The 18645-nt window shown below is 37.5% G+C and overlaps 1 protein-coding gene across 1 annotated transcript; it reads right to left on the bottom strand.

The window, feature by feature from the left end:
* Positions 1 to 1888: 1888 nt before the first annotated feature.
* On the bottom strand, positions 1889 to 18111 carry METAP1 (methionyl aminopeptidase 1; the record flags this gene model as incomplete). The annotated part of the gene is made up of 10 exons (XM_009581191.1): positions 1889 to 2623; positions 2765 to 2830; positions 5232 to 5375; positions 7037 to 7168; positions 10536 to 10674; positions 12186 to 12269; positions 12968 to 13059; positions 14253 to 14313; positions 15629 to 15741; positions 18060 to 18111. Coding segments are annotated over 10 exons (1044 nt in total), but the record flags the coding sequence as incomplete, so codon positions are not given.
* Between the last annotated feature and the right edge of the window lie 534 nt (positions 18112 to 18645).

The raw sequence follows: 18645 nt of genomic DNA, 5'->3' as shown, positions 1-18645 counted from the left end.
CAGGTCACCTGGTCATAGGAGGAGATCAGCTTGGTCAATTCAAGCAAGAAGGAGATCAGGTTGTCACATTCAAGCAAAGTTACAGCTAGACAGGTGAAAAAATAGCCTTTTACAATATTTTTATTAAATAAGTTTTGTTCTCCAGGCTGATGTGCTATCTCATGTTGAAAGAACTGGTGTAGATGCTGACTAAGCTTTCCACTTGTTTAAAAATACCGTAATAGCATGAACTCAGTATAAACAGGTTTCATGCTGTGATTTCAATTTATAGGCAGAAATGCATAGCATCATAGATTACCTATATTAAAAACATGCAGTGTCAAATTTGGTCATGTTGGTGCAATGACAAAGAGGCATTCAAGTGGCACATGTGCAGGTTTAAGGGTGATTTTTAACTGGTTGCATGCGTCTACCAGTATGGCTTGCACTAGTACAAGCAAACTTGGATATAATTGAGAATGCTATATCTGGTTTTGGATCACAAAAAAAAAAAGTTATTTCTGTTAAAAGCAGCTGCAACTTTTATTTTATAGACCAAAAATGAAGCCCCCCCAACATACACACACATATAGAAAAGGCAAGACCGTTGTAACCATTCAAGTGAATGATATGGTGGGCAAACCTCCAGGACAGTCATCTCCTCAATACATTACATCTCATTCAACACAGGTAATTCCACTCAAGTACTACAGTCTGTTTTGTTAAAATCTATGCACACACACACGCATACGCACGCACACACACTCTATATGCATCATTTCAGGTCACTTTACTGCATAATTAAAAATAATAATAAAGGTAATGAAAACATCGCAATGATACTCTTACAGCAACAGAGGTCTGAGGCACTCAGGGCAGAGAAGACATTTTCTGGCAAATTTGCTATTTGGTGGTACACACGAGTCCAGTTCTATGAAGCACTAACCCTTTCCCCCCCTAAATTCTGCAGTGCCAAGGGGAGCCAAGGGCATGCAGCACCTCATATGCTTGGGTCTAATGTGGCCACAAATTCACCAGACACCTTGTAAAAGGTGTATTTTATGCCCATGATTGTATGATTTAATGTCTGCATTGGTTTAACTATTTCTTGTATTACAGTGGTGTAAGACTAAGTCTGCAATGGGGTTTGAAAAATTTTTCATTACAATTCAGAAGAAAAAATAAATTTCCTCAGCAGAGACACCAAAGATGATGGAAAGGAAGTGGGCATGGGAAAAGAAAGGGTAGAGAGAAGAGAGGCTTAATCAATCCACACTCCTTAACATGACAGTTTCCAGCTCATCATGACCCATTAACAGAAAATAAAGGGGTATATATACTAACATTGCCCATTCTATACCCAGTCTGAGGAAAAAAGATCAGTTTTCATAGCTGCCCCCCTAAGACTTTCCAAAAGCATGAAACTCACTTAACTGAGGGGGAAAAAAATGACCTGTTCAAAAATTACCAAAAGAAAATGAATACAGCAGAAGGTGTTTCATTTTCTCACACTCAGACTTGTTTTGAGATATATACTCATTTCACTGTAAGTCTTGCAAATCCAATCCCCCACAGCTACTGTGGATGTACCTTGGAAAAAATGCCCCACAGTTAACACATGCAGGGATCCCATGAATCGTGGGATCTTTTTGGTTCTTGTTTCATTCCTTTACCTAGGCAAGTCTGATACATCAGCTTCACCAAGCTTCTGGAGCAGGAGACTGCCTGCAAATACTGCTTCACCGAGAAGCAGCTTATTCCAGGGAGCTGCATGTAAGACAGAATTTATTAATTTTCCCTGTAGGAAGCCCATACTATCAAATCTCCAGCAAGAGAAACAAGTCCTGCCATTAACACAGTGTGTCACCTACAGTCACAATCACCACAGAGGCCATCAGCAGAGAGATGGGGACAGAATTAAAGGTAAGGGTAGCCTATTCTTGGCAACATGCATGCCTTTCTCCCTTCTGCCCCCTTCTCAACTGATAAACAAACAAGGCCCAGCCCATTAGAACAGTATCTGCAGAAGCAGGAGCAAGTCTTTGGAACTAGAAATGCTTAAAATCTCAGGTGCCACTCACATACCAAGAGAGACAGGGCACACTGAAGTGGTGAAAAAAACCTGGATCCCAAAATATCAAGTCCCAGTGGGAAAGGTTACCCACACTTTTCTAGCTAATATCATGGCAGCAACAGAAGCAATTGTGGGTCTAATTGGAAGAAAGGTGCTAAAGAGATAATTAAGAAAAAAGAAAAATATAGCATGAGTGTTGTAGGTACGAGGAAAGCAGGAAATTCTTTAAATTCTCTGCTTTTCCACACATCGGGTCAGGTTCTTCAAGATATTCCTCTTATCTACAATCACCGAGAACAAAGTAAATGATGAAATCTCTCTATTCTGTACTCTTTAAAAAATGCATAGTACAGAGACAAAAAAAAACCCATGTATGTATCATTCAGATCCACCTGCTCAGTCTAGACTATCACTGGGACATGAAATGGGGACGAATGCTATCTAGCCGCCGGGTCAAGATCTCACAGCCTGTATCGGTGACCAGAAGTGTGTGTTCAAACTGGGCAGATCGCTTTCCATCTCTTGTTACCGCAGTCCAACCATCAGGCCATGTTTCATCTTGCCAACCACCTAAAAACATAAATGATGACTTTTTGACTGTTTTTAAGTGACAGATATCAGTTCCCCAAAGAGAAATGAAAAATCTATCAACTATACTTTACTTAATAGTAAACAAGAATAACCATTTTACTCTATTGGTAAATTGCTCACCTTCACAGATCATTGGTTCAATTGTAAATACATGACCTGGCTTCATGACTCCCACTGCCTTATTTTCTGCAATAAAATAAACACTCAAGTCAGAAAGAGTGATCCTATCTTAGTAAATGAATGAATCCTTGTCCTAGAAGAATATAGCAGGAATACTGTAAAGTCAGAAAAGCCCTTCAGAGATGACGCATTCACTTGTCTATTTTTAATTCTACATTAAGACTTCCCTTAGTTCTTTCCTTCTCCCCTCCTCCAACACTGCAATATTTACTCAAGGAGCTTAAAATTAATTGCTGTCTTACCCTCCAACAACTGAAGTTCAATTCCAGTTCTATAAAAACACTGAACAAATGTAATACAGGAATTTCTGCAGACTTCTCTGATGAAAAACATCATTAAAAAAAAAATCAATAAAAATAAGAAGCACTTAAGATATTCAGAGAAGGCTTGAAAGCTCTTAATTTGTTTCCACTGAACCATTAGGTCCAATTAACTGTCAAAATATGATAGCGGTTAAGTAATCCCGTGATTCCATTTACGAAAGACACATTGCCGCCCTCATTACTCTGGGTAATGGGGTCATAGTAGTGTCAGGGTGATAACAATATAATAAATAATAAAGGTATTTCTTTAGCTAACAAAAAGGCAGAGAATTTCAAGGCATCCAGGACAGTAATACTGGAACTTTTTGATGTTTATGTGGAGGCACATGAACTGATGCACAGCGTGTCTCTAGGACCATAGTTTGACTGAAGAAAGGCTTCAGCCCTTTTCCTCCGCCCTGTTTCACCTTGAACGGTAGTGCAGCTTAGATCTGACCCAGCCTAGCATGTGAGAGGTGGAACAAACTCCAGTACTGCACAGAAACTGTTAGCTCCAAGCTACTTTGCTGCTGTAGACAATTTGCATCAATTCTTCCATACAGATTCCCCACCCCCCAGCCTACTCTAATTGTGTAAATTTATTAAATTGTGTAAATCACCTAGATGCTTTAAAAATCTCAGACATCAAGTGGACACAACAGCAACCAGAACATTTTTCTTTTACTTAAAAGGTCTTGCTTCTATCTCCATCATCTGCTGGTATTTCTTGCTCTCAAAACTTACATTTAAGTTTCTGGTCTTCCACATCTGAACAAATTTTGTCCTTTATTCCCTGTAGTTTTCATGATTTTGTTAAATAATTTAAAGGCTTATAAAATGAGCTTTTTGCTTTTAAAAATCCTTTCATAGTAAGCCAGAAATAAGCAGCAGCTTTTGGGTTTTTTCCTCCAAAAGGCTTTAAATCCCTCAGGTCTTTCCACTTTGCTTTTGCTGTGAATCTGTATTTAAAAATACCAGAAAAAAACCCAGCATCTTCCTTTTTGGGAGCAGACATTTTGGCTCAATTTTAACAAAAAAAAAAAAAAAAAGTCAAACTTCCTAACAGCCAGGAAAGATAGAAATTTCCTTTTTCTCAGATTGCATTTTAATTGGTATAAAATGCCCTCCAACTCCAAAGAATCAAGATTTTCTTCGTTTTACACAACAAAAAGTAAATACCAGGAATTGATACCCTTCTACCCTGTGATTAATAGATTTTCTCTGTTCTCTGAAAAAATAACTTAGGGAAATGATGACATGAAAAATCAGGGATTGCTAGATTACAATCTATAACTATAACCTGTGTTAAAGCTTGTTAGAAGATGGGAAGATGGAGGCATCTGTCAGGTCTGAGGAAATAAATGTCCTATCAGGGGAGCTTTGCAGCTGAAGTGGGTGTGAACTGTTTATCACTGCTTCATGATATTTATTCTATCCTTAGTTGTCCACTGGCACTTAAGCTTCCCTCCTTTGCCTCTGTGGATGTCGTTTCTTAGCCCTGCTGGCAAAAATTGTCATGGGAACATTGCCATTCCTAAAAACTAAAGCTGAGAACCTGCTGGGGGAAGGGTTGTTCCTCCTCTGCCACACAGTACAAAGTTTCTAGGGAACACCAGATCACAACACTCAAATGAAGAAAAGTGAAACATAACAGGATCCAGATTCAGGCACACCACCTGTCTATACCATTCAAAAAGCCTTTTATTTACATCTGGAAATGGCAGTAATTTTTTGCTTAGACCTTCTAAGGATAGAAACATTTGCCCATTCATGTCAGACAAGGATGTCTAAGGGATTAGTTGGGAATTCAGGCAAAACCATTGAGCACTTACCCATACAGGTAAGAGCTAACACTAATCATTAGCGTAGGCACAGATTGTCTCAGTGTATAATATATTCACCTTATTTAGGTTCATAAAGCGTGCTATGGTCCAGCGTTTAGAAAAAAATTATTTCACAAGTGCAAAAATGCTAACTTTTGGCTGTCAGGCAACACGTCAGGCTGTCAGGCAACACAAATAGAATGTAAGCAAGAAGTAAATTGAGTGCATTCATTGCAAACTATTTCTTGTCTACAGGACAACCCAACAGGAATGAATACTCACTGGCATAATGTGGCACATTAGGGGCCGTATGGAAGAGTTTATGGATTCCATGCCCACAGTAGCTTCGAACCACTGAAAATCCATTGGCTTGAGCGTGTTTCTGAATAATGTTTCCCAGTTCTCTGTACCGAACACCAGGTTTTACTGCAAAATTAAAGAGATACAGATGGAAATTTATAGAGCTTTCTTTCAACAGAACTAACCATCAAACACCATTCAGGCTAATATCTCCGTAGCACTCACGGCTTGTATGGCCATCTGTTCTAGAATGCAACTTCCTATGATCACTTAATCCACCAAGTATGTGAGTGAGTGCAGTAACATGAGAGACAGAGGAAACAGTCTCATATAAAAGAGAAAATGAGAGAGAAAGAAGAAAACTCCTTCTTCACAAGAAGACTACTTTCTTCCTTTCATGGATGTAAGTGTTCATATACTAAAAGGATGTTGAAGTTTGAAATTAAAGACAACAAAAGACTTTTCAAAGAGTAACTTCTCATACCCAGAGTTGCAGTGCTTCTTTCAATGAATGTATGAACTATTTTTTAATATACACTTATCTCTCTACTACTATGTGAAAAGTGCAAATAAAGAGTAAAAATTATTATAAGTGAAGGTCCAAGTAGGGGAAAAAAAAAGACAAAATGGGTATCTCTACTCTTAGACAAGATTTTTAGTAGCAACACTACAGCAAATAAGAATGTTCACGTGCAGGACTAACTTTTTTGACAATCCTTTTAGGAAGCCTTAAAAGTTAAAAAGAGTTTGAAATAGATGAAAATGGTGTGAAAAATTCACTTCTTCACAGCTCAACTCTGCAGTATTTTCTTGATCACACAACGGATATGCAAGACATCGTTCATATGGAATTTTGCCTTTTCAGCTTGGCTAGCTATCTCCAAATTCTTAACCAAAGTAAGTCCATTATAATTTTTTTTTTATTTACTTTTGATTAGATGCAAGTCTAAAGCCTTCATATACAGCACCTTAAGCTTCAGTCTTTAGAGGCCATGAAGTGAGTAAATTTTACTGGGGATTTTAAGAAGCTGCAGGGTATAAAAGGTACAGACAATACCAATATTTCCAGTGACTTGGGAGATTTTTATTTTGTTTTCTCTGTTTGTCTAAGAGAACTTAGTATATTCCTTTGTGAATGAAGTTGAACATGACATTCTCTAGCTACCTTTCTATCTCATTGTATGTTTCAATGAAGCTGTTCTGAGTTTTATCTAAGCAACATAATTAAAGTTCTGTTGGTGCTGAAGCATATGGATCTGTCTTCTCTGGCACACTCCTACACCTGAAAATCAAGAGCTCATAATTAGCTTTATGAAACAACCATCAGGTTTGGCAGGGGTAAAGAGATACATTTAAGTGTTCAAACAGTGTTTTACCTCATTGGTTCATTGTGCAACACCATACAAATTATAAAAGTAGGAAGCCATACTTTGGTTTTCGAAACCACCTTTGTTCTTCACATTCTCTGAACTACTCAGATCAAGGATGTCTTATTCATCTAACTAATAGTCCGAAAAGGCTGTTTCCATGTAAATATCATCACATGCGGATCAGCTCAGCATCAATTTTCCTTGTCAACCCACATTTCAAATAAAGTTGCAACCACCACCCACAGAACCGTGCCATTTGAAGAATCACTGTATTATACAATATACATCATCTGCTGGTGACACACACTAACGCTTCTGTGTTCTACAACAGAAGTCACTCCTGGGTAATAGCAAATATGAGCACTCATGTTTGAGAACCAAAACCATAATGCTTCAGGCCCTAGGCAAAGGGTTTACCTGCATCGATGGCTTGCATTAGGCACTCGTAAGTTGTTTGGACAAGCCTCCTTGCACCCTCATCAACTTCTCCAACATAAAATGTCTCGTTCAGATCTCCATGGTAGCCATTACGATAGACAGTAATATCCACTGCAAAGAATACCAGACATATTGTAATATTAGCACTGTATTTCTCACTTCTTGTCTCTTGATTTGTGAAAGGACAAACACACACATGTAAAAATGTAGTATTGTAATTGTGAAGTTATAAGATTACTTTGGAAGAATTCCAGATGTAAACTCTTCTAGCAGAATCAATTCTCTCATGCTTATCCTGTAGATTCTATAGAATTAATTAATAAGATAGTGTTTCACTGGTCAACAGTTTGATTTAATAAAAAAAAAAAAATGGAAGAGGAAAAACCCCACACCAATGCAACACAGACACAGCAAGCTTATGATTGGTTTTCTAGGTAAATATAAAAACGGGAAAGAGAAGCTCTTTGCTCCATGGTGATTTACCTGGTTAAAATATTTTCTTAGAATTAATTCCAGCACTAATAGGGGTAAATTAAATTTAAAAAGGTATGTAACCATGTTTTAACCCATATTTTAACTTCAGTAATTTCTATGATGTTTAGAATAGTAAGTCACACCTTCGCAAAAACTGTAATGCCAAAACCCATTGTTTCCAGCCAAAAAGGTAAAATTGCTTCAACATTAAATACACAGCAACTTTCCAATAGTATTCCTGACTAAGAAAAACACACCAAATGACTTAAAACTTCTTTTTTCTTTCAAATGAAAGAATTTAAACATTCCATATCAGGCAAACAGCAAGAATGAGAAGGACATGCTTAAACAACTGAGGTTTAGAAGAACATATAAGAGTTTAAAATTATGTTGCAGCAAAACTCTAACTTGTTTGCTTTGTGTATGAAGTTGGTTGTAAACTAAAAGTGATATAACTCATTCTTGAAAAATAGCAGCATGTGTAGTTTTAATGAGGGGAAAAAAAAAATCTTTTTTAGTTTAACTAATTCCAAAAAAAAGATAGGCTTTTTTGGATTAAGAACTTCCATACAAGATGCTTGTTGCAAATAGTCCTTTTACAAAACATAGGAACAGGCCTACCAGTTTAGACATAGCTGTCATCTATTCTAGTATCCTATCTCTCATAGCAGATGAGTAAAAAATTAAAACCTGCCATCGTGTAGTCATTATATATAGTAAACACATGCAAAATGTTCTAGATTTGCATATCAAGTTGACTTCCTGTGGTAGAATGGGTACTTTTGTATTTAACAGACTTTGTCAGTAGTCTGGTAGGTCTAATAGCCGCTAGAATACCAAAACCACTAGAATGGTTATTGAACTGCTATTCATGCAGAAATCCACACGCAGACCCCCTCACAGGTAAACAGCCATGAAGGAAAGTGTTCTGATCAGCGATACTTTAGGAATATGGTATATGAGCTGCTTAGAGAGATCAGTACAACCTTGATAGGAAAACGTGGGGAAAAAGAACATTGGTGTCAACAGTAAATCTGTACTGCTGGCAAACATTTAAGAATGAAATTAACACCACACAAAAACAATACTGCCTGTTGTGGATGCATGCATGTGCAGGGTTACACTACACTCACTGCATGATTCCATGGGAGTACTGGAACATTTTGACCAGTGTACACATCTAGTGAAGTAACAACAGGACTGTATAGAAACCAGCACCCTGGTAACTTATCCAGATAAGTTTCTTGTGAACTGTATATCAGAGCTCCTTAGCACAGTGTCCAGACTACTTACTGCAAAGAGGCTATCTCTATAGGCTACGTGATTACAAGACTTTCTCTTGACACTGCCAGATTTGGCCAGAACATCTCATTTTGCAGAGAGATCAGCTTCGTTTAAGAATTTGCTCCCAGGGAACTGTATGATGAGAAAATGTTATGATGCCCTGCTCGGAGCAGGGGGTTGGACTAGACATCACCTGCCAGTACCTTCTGGACGACGTTTTCCTGTGATTCTAAAAACCTGTTTTGGACTCTGACATGGCCACCTTTTGCTTCTAGCAGGCTAAAAAGTTTAAAGTAAAGAGGAAGACGGGCCCTTCCTTCTATTGTTCACTGGGCACATTCCCTCCAAAGTACTCTTCCTATCTCCTCCTTTGTACCCTGTTTTGTTTCTTCTTTTAAAGAGGCTCTTGGGCCACTATGTTACCAAAAGGAAGCCTACAAGACTTGGAAGCCTTTTGAGCCCATGGAGAATGCACGTTCAATCCACAAAATGTGGACCATATCGTAACAAGACCTACCCAGCTACAAAAGAGTAAACTAGTTCTTCCTCATCAAAACAAAGCAGAAGGCTCAAAGCTTGGGCAAGTGCAGTCAGGGCAGGGATGTGAACAAAGGTATGACTAAACCCTCTTATAAAAGGTGTTTTCTAGTGCTCAGGTACAGCCTTGGCATGCAAATAGCAGAGAGGTAAGGCACAGTGTAGATGAAGCCAACCTAGTAAGCTTCACTGGGCTTCTCAGTTTGGACTCCAGCAATGCCAGAAAAGCTGGCAACAATAGAAAGCTGTGCAAAGGCATCATCTTTGAAATTAAAAAAAGATAAAGGAGCTTTGGCCAAATGGTTACATGTACGCTACAGCTCAGAGCTATCAGCCAGACCAAACCTAACCTAGAAAGGGGCAGCAATCGTGAAGCTTTTTCTGAAAAGGCTGGTACCCACAGCACTGAGCTGTGGACTTAGTAGCTATTATTGCATGTTAATATATATCAAATATCTGACAACCTAAAAGGATTCCAACCTGCTTCTAGAGGTAGGCCAAACCTTAGGATACGCTGGGTATTTATTTACGGATAAGAGAAAAGCAAACCAATGCAATAAATAAAGGTGCAAATGTTTGTACAAAACAAATGTCATTAATTTTTTACTGCCAAACCAAGAAGAAATGAATGAGAGAACAGAACACGGTCAAGTAATTTATAAAAGTATCCCTCACCACCCAAGAAGGCATAAGTACCTTGAGTACCATGAACAAAAAGCAGCTGGTACTGCTAGGCTGAGAGATGCTCAAAAAAAGGTATGTTTTTTAATATGCACCTATACAATGCCTCACTATTAGAATCCTTTACAGTCATCATAATCATCATGTCTGTAGCAAAATCTTAAGGACCTAGAACCATCTAATTAAGAATTCACACAGAACTAATCCAGTTGAATAATCCAATATACATTTTATTCACTATTTATACAGTCTGAAACAACTGGAACCTAGCTCACAAGTGGAATACTCAGGCACTACACTAATGCACAGACCAGGGTAGAAGAATTATAAAGCTCTTAAAGTGGACCAAACTTTTGAAATTATTTTATTAAATAAACTCATTAATTTAAAAATTTAAAGAAGCTATTCCAATCATGTTGCCTACTAGTGAAACCTCACCTTACTGCATGGTTTAACTGGATAGAAGGTAGAAATGTCACAGGTTAATTTTCATAGCACTTACCATTAACAATATCTCCCTCCTGCAATGGCCTCCTGTCAGGAATTCCATGACAGATCACTTCATTCACTGATGTACAACACGACTTAGGGAAATTATAATAATTCAGAGGGGAAGGATAGCAATTCCTTGCAATACAAGCCTAATTTAGAAAATACAATTTACACTTTACATTAGTAAGTTTTGTACAAAGAAGAAACATATGCACAACAGCTTTACAACAAGAATGATAGGTTGAAAAGCAGTGACTCTTGAAAATAAAATTCTTCAAGCATTTTTTGGCATTACGGTATTTTGTTATGCTTTGCATTTCTTACCAGGAAGAAAGCAAAGCTACTTTAATTTTGTTTCTACTCATTTTTATGTTCAACTACCAATGCTGAAATATTCAGGTTTAAAACAATGTATGGCAATATTTATTCAGTTAAAAAAACAGCCATTTTCAATCACTGTTTTTAAGCACCTGGTCTAAGACTTTAAGCATTTTTGCAAAACACACAAGCTAGACAAAATAACATTTAGCACCACTCTTTCACGCCTAGCTTTAAAACCTTAAGCTGCTTCCTTTGCACTTGCTCTAATAACCTTTTTCGGATTTTTGCAAAACCGACACATACATTTTATATAGACTTACATATACACATTATGTGACATACTGAGCAATTCTGGAAAAATAATACTGTGTTAACATTTTTTTATTCAAAAAAAAAATACTGTTTTAAAACTGCCAAGTACCAATTAGGGATATCTGTCAATATCAACAATCTGCCATGCAAAAGTTTCCAAAAACTGCTGAGAAGGGATAACACCATTTTAACTACTATTTGTTCATATTAGACATTATGCTTAAGCAAATAATTTATTGTTTAATGCAGTTCAACAGAAACCTCCAGCATAATCAAACCAGATTAAGTTCCTTACAATCTTGGCTCAACAGCTGCAAATGCAGATAAAAAGAACAGCAACCAGAAAGCTCTCTAACAAACTTAACTATACCAAAATTGTTGCCTTCCCCACAGTTCACACAAGTATCCCCAATTATCAATTTATAGAGAAGACAGAAAGAAAAATAAAAATTACACAATTCAAGTATCAATGAATAGTTAAGCCAGGAAAATACGTGAATATGTATTTCAAATACTTTGCTGGATTGTGGCTTTAGTTTGCCCGACTGCACCAAACATCTTGTTTCAATTCTCCCTCAGGCTTCTCAGTTCTGATTCCCAGAATGAGAATAAATAATTAAACTTTCTCCTCTGTACGTTTTAACCAACAACACAGAACACAAGAAGTCCATGGCCTACATATGATGTTCTTTATATAATGGTATCTGTGGAGCAAAAAGGGTTTACAAGAAAGAAAATTGTATGATGTTAACCGAGAAAACAGGTAAAGAAACTTAGAGGGAATCTGAAGCAGGAAATCATGGAAGGAGCTGATACAGAGAGAGTTCCTACCTAATTTTGAATCTACCATTGCACTGTAACATATTTCTAACATCTGCACTAACCACTATCTTCAAATTGGGAAACAGTTCAAAATAAAGAAAAGGAATTCATGCAACAACAAAGAAAACCACACAACAATCATTCAAAAATAAAGAGATAGAAGAAAGCACTTATAAACACCAGAAGAACAATAAAATAACCTTACTAAATGGACAGCGTGATCAATTTCTTCAGTAGTTACACCTGCTTTCACCATCATGGCAGCAACATCCAATACTTCTCTAGCAAGCTGCAAATGAAACAGAAGTACTGATTTAAAATAAGACCAGGACTACTCCCTAGATTAGCAACCCATTTTCTACAGCTATACCGAGCTATACCGAGATTGCTAGGAAGGCTGGGTAGACTTGGGCTCTAGAAAGACTTCGAGATGTCTACGGGTTATATTATTAAGCACCTCTGAGATTTGAAAATACCCCAATTAAGATTTGGATGACAATTTCCTTGAATACCATAAAAAAATCAGACTACCTAAATACATTTTGAAGTTTGACTTTACGCACAAGGAAATGATTACAATTGAACACCTCTTTTTCAAAAATTGTTAGGGACGGGGCTGTGTTTTGCTTTTGCTTTTTAGTTTTTACTTAGTAGTAACTCCAGGAGAGGAAAAAGTTCTGTTCTCATTTATGCACTATAAAATATATTCTTAACAGTAACAACGTTTCAGCACACACTATCCCGCTAGTAACAACAAAGCCAGAAAATAGATAAAAGTAATCTTTCTGCTTGCAAAATAGTTTACTGTGAATTGGGAGTCACAGGGAGAGAAAAAGCAAGAAAATACCAAATTTCCCAAACTATTTTTCAGTGCTCAAAAGTGGTTTGAAAGTTTGTGCTCTCGAATGTGCTCTCACAAACTGGTAAAATTACTATAGATTTTTAAAGAATAAAGACACTTCGTAACGAAAATCAAAACCCCCTTACCCTACACACTACTCGCATCCCTTCTATATCCTCAGATGAGAGTATTTTTATTTGAGAGGTTCCTTTTAAAGCCTGTTCTGATTCAGACATTCCTGAAAAGAAAAAAAGGCAAGGAGAAAAAAAAGAAAGAAAAAACCCATGTTATATAGAGGAGTAATTGTTACACATGCTACACATGTCCAGGAACTTGCTTAGCTTAGCAGTGGCAATGAAAGTACGTACTTCCTCACCACAGACTAAAGTAACAAACCCACCAAGTCATAGCATTATCATCATTAGCCAGATTAATTTGAATTCACAAGCCTTCCACAATATCATAATGCCCACATGTGCTCAGGATGCCTGTTCACTTACTGCATAAAACCATCATGTCAAGTTAGTCAAACCTTAAAAACCAGATTTACAAGGAAATTATTTTATTAATAGAAAAGTCTTTTTTTCTTTTTTTCTTTTTTTTTTTAAAGCGGCTTTGGAGATACTAAATAGTGATAAATAATATTCTAAAAGAGCCATAAAGAATTATATAAGCTTGTGAATATCTCTAGTTACACTATTGCAATAATTAGCTGATGAAAACATGTAAATTCTTCCTACCAAATTCTGTGCAAGCTCAGTTTTATAGTTGAACACACACCCCCCAGAAGACAGTATTTTGTGTTGTTTAAATACTTACATTCTGTAAAGAATAACTAAAGAACAGCTGAAGATTTAAAAATAATTCTAATAGACTTTATAGCAGCTTTTTTTGGAAATGCAAAGCATCAATACTGATATAAAAAGGGAAAAATACCAAAACAAACCAATAAGGAAGTCATTTTGAATGTATTCCCTCTGTGTCCAAAAATAGCTGGAACTCATATATCCGTTTTCTTTTGGGGGTTGCTTACTGCAGTTTTGTTTGGTTTTGTTATTTTATAACACATTTCCAACAGATACACTGATGTCACTGAGAATGGCTTAGCAGAATTCACCTGTGGCAGCCAACTTATTGCTGTTTGTTATCAAGTTAACCACAGGACTAGGACTGGCATGGTTTTTTTCTTTTCTTCCCTGAACTCCTTTGAAAGATAACACATTACAAACTTCAGACTTCCAAAAAATACTTGTAACCATTATTTCTGAAAAATCAGTAAGTTAATGTTGGGGAAGAAGAGGTAGAGTGAGAAGAACAGATAAAAGAAGTTCCCTTCTCCAGTATCTCCTTCATGCTTTAAAGGCTTTTTCAATTATAAGAAAAATAGAAAGCAAACATAACACTCCATAATGGTGATTTGTTTCAAGTTACCTAGCGGGTGATCAGCATAATCTGGTCTCTGAATATAACTTGGCACAGGTCTTGTTGGCGTCTAAATAAACCATAGTCAAAGCTGGTTAGGTTGCAAGAATACTTCTTATAGTCACAAAAACAGACACTCATGCAGCAAAATTAAATACAATGAAATATAGCTAATTCCACTTAGAAAAAGTTTCATTTTCATTTCTCAAAGATTCTCCTATTACTCTTTATTGCTTTCATATTACACAACCTCTAATAGCCAACTTCACATCTTTGTAAAAATCAAACTTTTATGTGTCAAGTAAATGAAATTGGTTTTATAACATATTATCCCTGTTACATTGTAGTGTTTATTCTGCTACTTTCCAGACTGCAAATGCACTGGTGCCAAATACATCCTTCCTCTCTCTGGTTATTAGTGTCTATTAGCAAGATTGTTATTTCTAATCATCACCCTAGTCATTAGCATTTTATTATAGTTTCATTTGCATCAATCCTACAGCAGTCAGAAAACAAAAAAGCACATGTTCAGCGATAACACTACTAAATTACTTGGCCAGTGACATATCCAAAACATCCTTTCTCCAATTACACTAACAAATACACATGGGCTCAGGCTCTGTTAATCTGTTCTCTGCTGAGCCTGTAGCAGATGGAGAAGACTATAGAAAGGATGCCACAGGGGCAGAATTCCTAGCACAGGCCAATTAGAAGAGACACATGTAAAGAAAATGCCATTATTCCTGTCAAACTTTGGCTTATTCCATGTACGAACTTGTATCAATTTAAAAATACAGCTATACTGAGGTCGTCTTCTAAATCCACCTTTCGCAGCTGAAGATGTTACTGACCTCAGCTATTCTTCACCATTCCCATGCTGGAGATTACTATAACCTTTGTTCCTTCAGCAGAGCTGTTCACCAGCTTACTCACCAGGTTATTTCAAACCATTTATATAAAATAATATAAAACGATTCATTTAAATTCTAAATTAATTCACCTGAGTTTTTCTGAAACAGACTGCTCCATTATTGATGAGAACAGTAAACAGCTAGGAGAAGACATCATCTGAACTAGCAGCAGCAGCTTTTTGCAGAATAAATGTCAAAATGCACAGCCAAAAGGTATGTGCTTAAGCCTGTTACTGATGCAGGTTGCCTCACAGGCACTTCCTTCATTTTAAATATACCAAAAGATAGATCGAGTTAAATCAAAATGAACCACAATAAGGACACAGTCATACACATCCTTGCCATCAGGTTCAGATTGTTTAAGAAGCTCTCCTCTCTCAGCTAAAATGTGGGAGGTAATCAGGGTCAGGACTGGTCCATTAGTTGCTACAGAATGTAGCAGCGCTGGAGTACAGAGTGGCACCTATTGCTTACCAGTGGATAGTGTGGCCTGAGTTTACCAGTATATCGATAACCAGACCAAGGATTTGTGTTAACGTCACCTTCCAGGGTCCAAGAGGAAACTTCACGCTTAGCTTTTTCATCTTCTGAAAAGAGAAAAAAAAAAAGAAAAAAAAATTGCAGCAGCAAAATCAGTCCTACTAAGAACAAGCTGTGGGGTCCAGAAAGTGACTTAGAAATACCTAAGTCTAGATTTGACTCTTCCTGGTGTTTTAGATACTGATATATGAAGGTGTAAGTAGCAGTTACCATTTTGTATTGCCCTTAAGTTTTTCACATTCAAAATTCACATCCTGCTAACTCTATCTTTACTCCATAGCAAACTGGGGAGTATCAGGACAGCAGTACTGAATGCACAAATTAAGTGTAGTAATTATTTAAGTTGCTCTCCATTTGTAGTTCTAAAACATAGTTCTGTGTTTGTTTTCATTCTTGGGAAAAAGCATATTTCTATTATCCCTTCAATTAACACTCTTGCACTGTATATGAATGTTCCTTTTCTGTGATTTCCTTAGCATTCAGTGACAGAAATGACCTGGGGTGGGAAGGACGGTATCAAACTGTCAGTTTCAATCTATGGAGCCTGCTACCCCTCCAGATTTGACAGAGAGTGCAGTGCTGCCACTTCTGCATTTCAGGACAGGCAGCGCGTGCACCTTACAAGACGGTCCCAATCTGCTGGAGGTTCCCAGCTCTCTCAACCTTGCGAAATTCATGTCTGATGTGGTCCAGTGACTAACTTCATTCACAAATAACACAGCCCTAACAAGGCAGACTGAAGGTGTGTTTACATAAAAAGGATTGAAGCAAGTAGATCGTGAGCATTACCAAAAGGAAAAATATTTACTAGGAAAGAGGAGACAAGGGTTAAGAAAGAGCACAGTAGCATTAATCTTTAACTCATAACCTGATAACTTAAGTTTGTTTTCTCTTTTGCATCTCGCAAGAATGAAGAGACGGCAAAAGGTCTGCCATAGCAAGACTGTGAATTCCTCAGTCTCTGTGGCTGACATCTGAGCCATCTGCTCACATGACATTCAGTTTAGATGAACCACTGAGAAATAACAATTTAAAAATCCAAAGTTTTAATGAAGCGATATTTTGGATTCCCTTGAGATGCTTCAGTAGTTTGTTGCATTGAGGTCTTGAGGACTATCAGAACCAATTCAGCTCAGCTTGGGCTCAGCAGTTATCCAGGAAGCCAACAAGATCATGGATTTAGTGGGATCATAAAAAAATTTGCTGTCAGATAAACAACAGCATTAGAAGACTGCACTAGAGGATTACTAGAACTACTAACACAGACAGTTTCATATCCATGCAGCTACAAAGTAATAGGACACAGAATGCAAGTGTGAACTATGAGACCCCTACACTGGAAAGGCAGGAAGAAGGAAAACATTTGTAATTGTCTGTGCTACTCCAACCTGTTAACCATGCAATATTTATCATGGAAAAAGGGGTTTTATTGGGTTTTAGGAAAGGAGGAGGTAAATTACTTGTGGATTTGAATTTCTGCCATGCCGCTTATTTTTTAATCCCACCTCCCTTTTAAGCAGGGCTTGATGAAGATGGGCAGGGGTATGGGGGTCAGGAGGCAAGGGGGGCAGAACTGGGGTATGCTCTCTCTTCTTGTTTGCTTAGTTCTAAACTCACGGACTATTTTTACTACTCAGGTAAGGGAGAATCTACCAGTCTACTAGTATTTCTGAGCCAGAGCTACCAGCTGTAACTAAGGCATACAGATACTCTTATTACCTTCAAGCAAAATCAGCAAAATCCTAGCTATTATACACCCTCCTATCAACAGCTGCATCAGTGCACAGAAGCATTTTCCTTTTTTTTTCCAAAGGGGTACACCCCAGATGTACAGAACAGCTGCACTCTGACTGGCTCACTTGCATTCCAGCAAGTGTCTAATCACAAAGACTTCACAAGAACCTTTCCCACTTTACTGCCTTTTACTACATTAGACATCAAAATGCTATGATGGAACAAGCCTGGCAATGCCTTATAATAATGGTTTATTATTCTCCTTGCCCTTTATTTTAGTATCCCTCTTTCTGTGTTCATATACCTGGCAATGTAGCTCAAGGAATACTTCATACACATAGAAAAGGGAACAGAAACAGAGATCTCTGTACCACTGCCTCTGAAATTTTACATAGATCTTTACATTACCAAGAACTGGACAAAATTTCAGATATGCAGAATCCAGTGACAGATATCTTGGGAAAATCCATACAATTCTTAGACACAGAATCAAAGAAGAGTTGAGGTTGGAAGGAACCTCTGGAGGTCATCTGGTCCAACCCCCTGCTCAAGCAGGACCACCTAGAGCCAGCTGCACAGGACACAACAAAATCAAAACAATATTAAAATGGATAAAAAAAAATGTACTTACTTGCTTTCTTGTGTAATAACTTGTGAGTGGCCCAGCTTCCCTTAAAGCATTCCTACAATTGAAGAAAAAAAAAAAAAAGTATGTTTTAAGTAGCATTATCTTTGACAGTCATGCCATCCCACAAAATAGAGAAGCAATTGTATTTTAAAAGAAAACTAGAAGACTGATTTTATAAACCCTTGTAGCAACATGCAGTAAATGCTACTGTAACTGCTAGTCTTAACAATAGAAAAATACTACATTCAACAGCTTATGAGCCAGAATAGATAAAAAGCATAGCCAAACAGATGCGCCCATCACAGTGAAACACACTGATCTAAATCTTACCTACTAAATATTATCCCCTTATTTTAATGAGTAACTAAATGCCATGGTTGCACCAGGTTGGCTGAAACCGAGCCTATCTCTATACCAGACCTTACAACGTTGCAGTGGGCAGGACGGTCCTCACTTGGCTCCTACAAGAAGCCATGTCCTCCTGCTAATTGCGTCCTTTCTGCCTCCTTCCCCAGCATAGGAAAGCAACAGAAGCCAATCAGCACAACCACAGGGGAACAAATGTAATAGATTAAAGGCGGGGGAGGGG

This window comes from Fulmarus glacialis, unplaced genomic scaffold (assembly GCF_000690835.1).
Source record: "Fulmarus glacialis isolate BGI_N327 unplaced genomic scaffold, ASM69083v1 Scaffold48480, whole genome shotgun sequence".
In the NCBI taxonomy this organism is placed as follows: domain Eukaryota; kingdom Metazoa; phylum Chordata; class Aves; order Procellariiformes; family Procellariidae; genus Fulmarus; species Fulmarus glacialis.
The sequence above is the reverse complement of the archived record's forward strand: the minus strand, read 5'-3'. Positions and strand labels throughout refer to the sequence as shown.